Source organism: Myotis brandtii, unplaced genomic scaffold (genome assembly GCF_000412655.1).
Source record: "Myotis brandtii unplaced genomic scaffold, ASM41265v1 scaffold537, whole genome shotgun sequence".
NCBI classification, from domain to species: domain Eukaryota; kingdom Metazoa; phylum Chordata; class Mammalia; order Chiroptera; family Vespertilionidae; genus Myotis; species Myotis brandtii.
In genome coordinates, this window is record NW_005369971.1 from 361021 (window position 1) to 365837 (window position 4817).

The window sequence follows — 4817 nt, forward strand, 5'->3', positions numbered from 1 at the left end:
CCCAGGAGAGACCCCGGCCTCACCTGCTGCCCCACGTGCAGCCGGCGCGAGGCCCTGGCGACGCGCACGCTCTGACAGTGTGTCTCCTGCGTGTCCATGCTCAGGGCACAGGCCTCCAGGCCCCGCAGGCTCTCTGTGGAGGGAGGGGCCGGCGGCGTCAGCCCTCCTCCCTCCTCTCCGGGGCGTGCAGTTACGGGGCTCCCTGCCAGCCCCCAGGGCTGTGGGGTTAGAGGAGCCCTGCGCCCGCCCCCCATCCTGGGTGTCCCCTCTCACCGTGCAGCCTGAGAGAAGTGTTCACGCGCAGCAGCAGGGAGCAGCCGTCGTGGGGGTCGCATTTCATGGCGGTGGAGAGGGTCAGGGCCCCCAGGACTGACCGGGGCATGGACGCGGGGGGCTGGTGGCAGAAGCTGTTCAGGATGTTCCCTGGGGAGGGAGAAGGGGGTGCGTGCCACAGGCTCCCTGGCGCCCAGGGAAGCTTCTGGGTCAGGCTGTGGGGGAGGCTCTGGGGTGCACAGCCAGGAGGGGCCTCAGGACCTTGCCCAGGGCAGCCAGGGCCCGTCCCCTGTCCCCTGGGGAGTGAGGCTCAGGCTGTCTGTGGGCAGCAGGCGTGGGACCAGGCCAGTGGAGCCGGCTGACCCTGAGCTGAGGAAACGGACAGACCGTCTAGTCTACTGTGCGTTGTAGCTTCGCTGCCCCTTAGTTCTTTCTCTTTCTTTTTTTGTTAATCCTCATTGGAGGATATATTTTTTCCCATTGATTTTTAGAGAGAGTGGAATGGAGGGAGGGAGGGAGAGAGAGAGAGAAACCATCGATGTGAGAGAGGCACATCAGTTGGTTGCCTTCTGCACGGACGGGGGTCGATCCGGCTACACAGGTACGTGCCGTGACTGGGAACCTCTGGTCTGCGGGCGGATGCTCTAACCACTGAGCACCGGCCAGGGCTGCTGTCCCTTTTTTCAAGCATCAAATGTTGCTGTTGGAAAGTCCGACACCATATGCTTCTCTTTCCACTTGTGAGCTGTAGACCCTTTGCCTCGATGCCCCAAAGACCTTTCTCTCTTTAAAACCCAGTGACTTCACCAGAATAGGTTTTGGTGTTGGGTGTTTGGGACGGATATTCTTGGGGGTGTGGTTCGCCCTCTGGATATCTAGTTTAAAGAAAACATTTTAAATCTTGGACAGTGGCTGTCAGAGTTTGTGGCGGAGGTTTCTCCCTAAGAGAGCATCGTTTTGGAACGTCTTTGCCTATTGGTAACCTTTACCCTTTTTTCACGTGTCATTCATGTCATTTAATTAATTTATTTATTTTAACGTATGAATTGTTTATTTCTGGGTTTTTCCATTTATTACTTTAAAGAAAGATTTTTATTGATATCAGAGAGGAAGAGGGAGAGAGAGAGAGAAACATCAATGATGAGAGAGAATCATGGATCAGCTGCCTCCTGCACGCCCCCCACTGGGGATCGAGCCCGCCACCCAGGCACATGCCCTGACGCTCTGTCCACTGAGCCACACCAGTGGGGGCGTGACCTCTGTTCTTCCTGCCTCTGTTGCCCTCATTCTGCTCAGCCTCGAGGTTGCTCCAGGCCCCGCTGTCCCTGGAGCAGCTGGGACCGTGGAAGGTGGTGGCTCAGCCCTCCGTCGGGGGGGTCCAGGCGCAGAGCCACCCGAGGACGCTGGCACCCACTGACCGGCCGTTCGTTTATTTTTTCATTGTTTCCCTCGTCCGAAGTGACACTCAGGAAAAGCATAGCTCCCAGAAACGGCCGAGGTCTTACCGCCCGTTTTCTTCCAGGGTTTTTATAGTTTTGATCTTACACCGAAGTCTGATCCGGTGTGAATTTGCTCTTGGGTGCGGTGGAGGAAGGTGGTCCAGTTTCTCTTTTTTGGCATGTGGTTTGTCCAATTTTCCCAGCACCACTGATTGAATAGACTGTTTTTACCCCACTGTGTGTTCTTGCCTCCTTGGTCCGATATTAATTGACCATAAAGGTGCGGGTTTATTTCTGGGCTCTATTCCATTCCATCGATCTGTGTGTCTGTTTTTATGTCAGCCCCATGCTGTTTGTTTGTTTTCTGTTTGTTTGTTTTTTCATGACCAACCTAAGTTATTTATTTAAGCCATTTCCTGCCATAAGCAAAGAGACGGAAGATCCGTGCACCCTATAGTCATCATTGTACAGTAGGAAAGAAGTCAGCTTAAGGTCCCATACACTTTTCCGGTCCGTGTGCAGAGTATGGTCCAGACCAGTGCTGTGGTCCCACTGGGCAGTGGTCCAGGTTCTGTTTATTCGTCTTCATAGCCGGGTGGCAGCGGGGTCAGATGAGGGTTATGGAATAGGGTACGGTGACCATCTCCCCAGGGGAAGGGCTTGGTCCGGATGCGGAGGCGGGGGCAGGCGATGAACTCCTCGCGCTCCCCATGGTGCGACTTGAGAAGGACGTTCAGCATGCTCACACCCGCCCCGGGGGGCGCCACGAAGTAGGCGAGGGCCTTCCACAGGCGAGCGGAGCCCTCCTCGCCGTGGGCGCCACTCGACAGGGGCCGCGCCATCTGGGGCCGCAACCGACCCAGCAGCCCAGAAACCCGAGACGCAGCCGCAATCGCGTCTTTCTACCAAGCATCCCGTGCTGTTGTGATCACTCTGGCCTGTGGTACAGTTTGACATCAGGCAGGAGGATTCCTCCAACTTTGTTCTTTTCTTCCCTCAAAATGGCTGTGGCCCTTCAGGGTCTTTTGTGGTTCCTTACACATTTTAGTGGTATTTGTTCTAATCCTGTGGAACACGCCGTGGTATCTCGATAGGAATTGCGTTGAATCTATCTGCTTTGGGTAGTATGGACAGTGTAGTGACGTTAGTTCTTCCTGTCCACGGACATGGTATATGCTTCCACTTATTTGTAACTTCTTCAAATTCTTTCATTAATTTAATGTCTTATAATTTTCTGAGTACAGGTCCTTGGTTAAATTTATTCCTATGTGTCCTTTTTTTTGATGAAATTGTAATGGGATTGCTTTCTTAGCTTCCCTTTCTGGTAGTTTACTGTCGGCGCATAAAAATGCAACCGATACCTGGGTATTTATTTTGCACAGTATCCTGCTACTCTACTGAATTCATTGATCTGTTCCAGTAGTTTTTTGGTAAAGTCACTCTTATTCAACCCAGTACTGGAAGTCCTGGCCACAGCAGTCAGATGAAAAGAAGAAATAAAAGGCATCCAAATTGAAAAGGAGGAAGTGAAATGGTCACTATTTGCAGATGGCACGACACTGTGTACTAGTAGAGAACCCTAAAGACTGCACCGCGCCCTGGCCTGTTTGGCTCAGTGGATAGAGTGTCGGCCTGCAGACTGAAGGGTCCCAGGTTTGATTCCTGGTCAGGGCACATGCTTGGGTTGCAGGCTCAACCCCCAGTGGGGGGCGTGCAGGAGGCGGCCAATCAATGATTCTCTCTCATCATTGATATTTCTATCTCTCTTTCCCTCTCCCTTCCTCTCTGAAATCAATATATATATATATTGATTTCATATTGATTCCTCCTTCATATATATATATGTCCAGCACTAGACATTTCTTTAGATTGTTTCCTATTAAATTCAAGTTAAATAAAATACTTATTTTAAATGGCATAAGGTAATTTTATTTCTATAAAACATTTTTATCTGCTTATCCTATTATATGTGCCTACAAAAATGTCTAAACAATGTTTTCCTAATGTAAATCATGTTTATTTCTATATGGGGGCTTTGTAGTAAAATGTATTTTTAAAACATTTTTAATCCTTACCTGAGGATATGTTTTTATTGATTTTTAGAGAGAAGAAGGGAGGGAGAGAAACATCCATGAGATTGGTTGCCTCCTGCATGCGCCCGACCGGGAATCGAACCCGCGACCTTTTGGTGGACGGGACCAACTGAGCCACCCACGGGCCGGGGCTGGAGTGACATTTATCTTGACTTTCTTCCTAATATAATAGTCGACACCATTTATGTCCCTTTAGCAAATAGAGGCAGTGTTTACAGAGACAGTGAGGCTCTCCTAAGCGGGCTGAGGACTTGGGGTTTTTATTCGTCGCTGGCCAGGGTGGGGGGTGTGACCTCACACTCAGGGAGCCCATGTGCCCCAGGCAGGGATGGGGGAGATCTGGGCTGCGGCTGCGGCAGACCTGGCCCCAGGGGGACAAGGTGACCCTGGTGGCTGGGAGGGCAGCCCATCCCCCTCACCCAGAGGTACTCACGGGTCACATGACTCCTGCAGACGAAGCCCTGGAGACAAAACAGAGAGAGGGTGAGAGGTCAGCTCCACCCCTCTTGTCCCACCTCCTGAATCCGCCTGGGGGGGCGGGCAGGGGAGGCCCTGGGCCCCGCAGTCCCAGGAGGTAGGGGGTGCCCCAGTCCCTGGTTCCTCCTCCAAGATATCTGGGGACACTGCCCCGCGAAGCCCAGCCCGAGGGCCCGCGTGCAGTGGCCACTCAGTCAACGGTGTGGCCTGGGCCCCGTGGACCTTTAGGCCCCCCTGCCCAGGCTTCGTGCCCACGCAGCAGGGTGGGGGCTGCCCTGGGCACCGGGGGGGGGGCAAGACCCATGACCCACAGGGACACCAGGGGCAGCCAGAGCGACAGCAGTGGGGGCCTCTGCCCCTTCCCCAGAAAGAACTGGCCGTGACCCCAGGAAGCTGGGACGGGGGCGGGGGTCCAGATGAAGACCTGGGCTCCCTGCTGGTGGCACCCGTGGGGCACGAGAGTGAAAGTGGGATCCCCGCCCGCCTGGCGCCCTGTGCAGGTGCCACTGAGCAGGGCAGGGAGGGCAGGAGACCA

At 53.8% G+C, this 4817-nt stretch overlaps 2 protein-coding genes across 2 annotated transcripts in view; both read right to left on the minus strand.

The window, feature by feature from the left end:
* Positions 1-4817, minus strand: part of IL17REL (interleukin 17 receptor E-like) — a gene marked incomplete at its 3' end in the record, with an annotated part of 6657 nt that overhangs the window by 1311 nt on the left and 529 nt on the right. Inside the window, exons 2-4 of the mRNA XM_014549176.1 lie at positions 4239-4266; positions 274-423; positions 24-133 (exon numbers count right to left, since the gene is read on the minus strand). Of these exons, the coding sequence (XP_014404662.1) occupies positions 24-133; positions 274-382 (219 nt within the window). The remainder of the gene's footprint in view (positions 1-23; positions 134-273; positions 424-4238; positions 4267-4817) is intronic.
* LOC106728119 (cytochrome c oxidase subunit 6A1, mitochondrial-like) overlaps positions 2119-4817 on the minus strand; it is a 3074-nt gene continuing 375 nt past the window's right edge. The window contains exons 2-4 of the mRNA XM_014549177.1: positions 4590-4788; positions 4225-4266; positions 2119-2614 (exon numbers count right to left, since the gene is read on the minus strand). Coding sequence (XP_014404663.1) covers positions 2288-2614; positions 4225-4266; positions 4590-4788 — 568 coding nt within the window. The 3' untranslated portion in view covers positions 2119-2287. The remainder of the gene's footprint in view (positions 2615-4224; positions 4267-4589; positions 4789-4817) is intronic.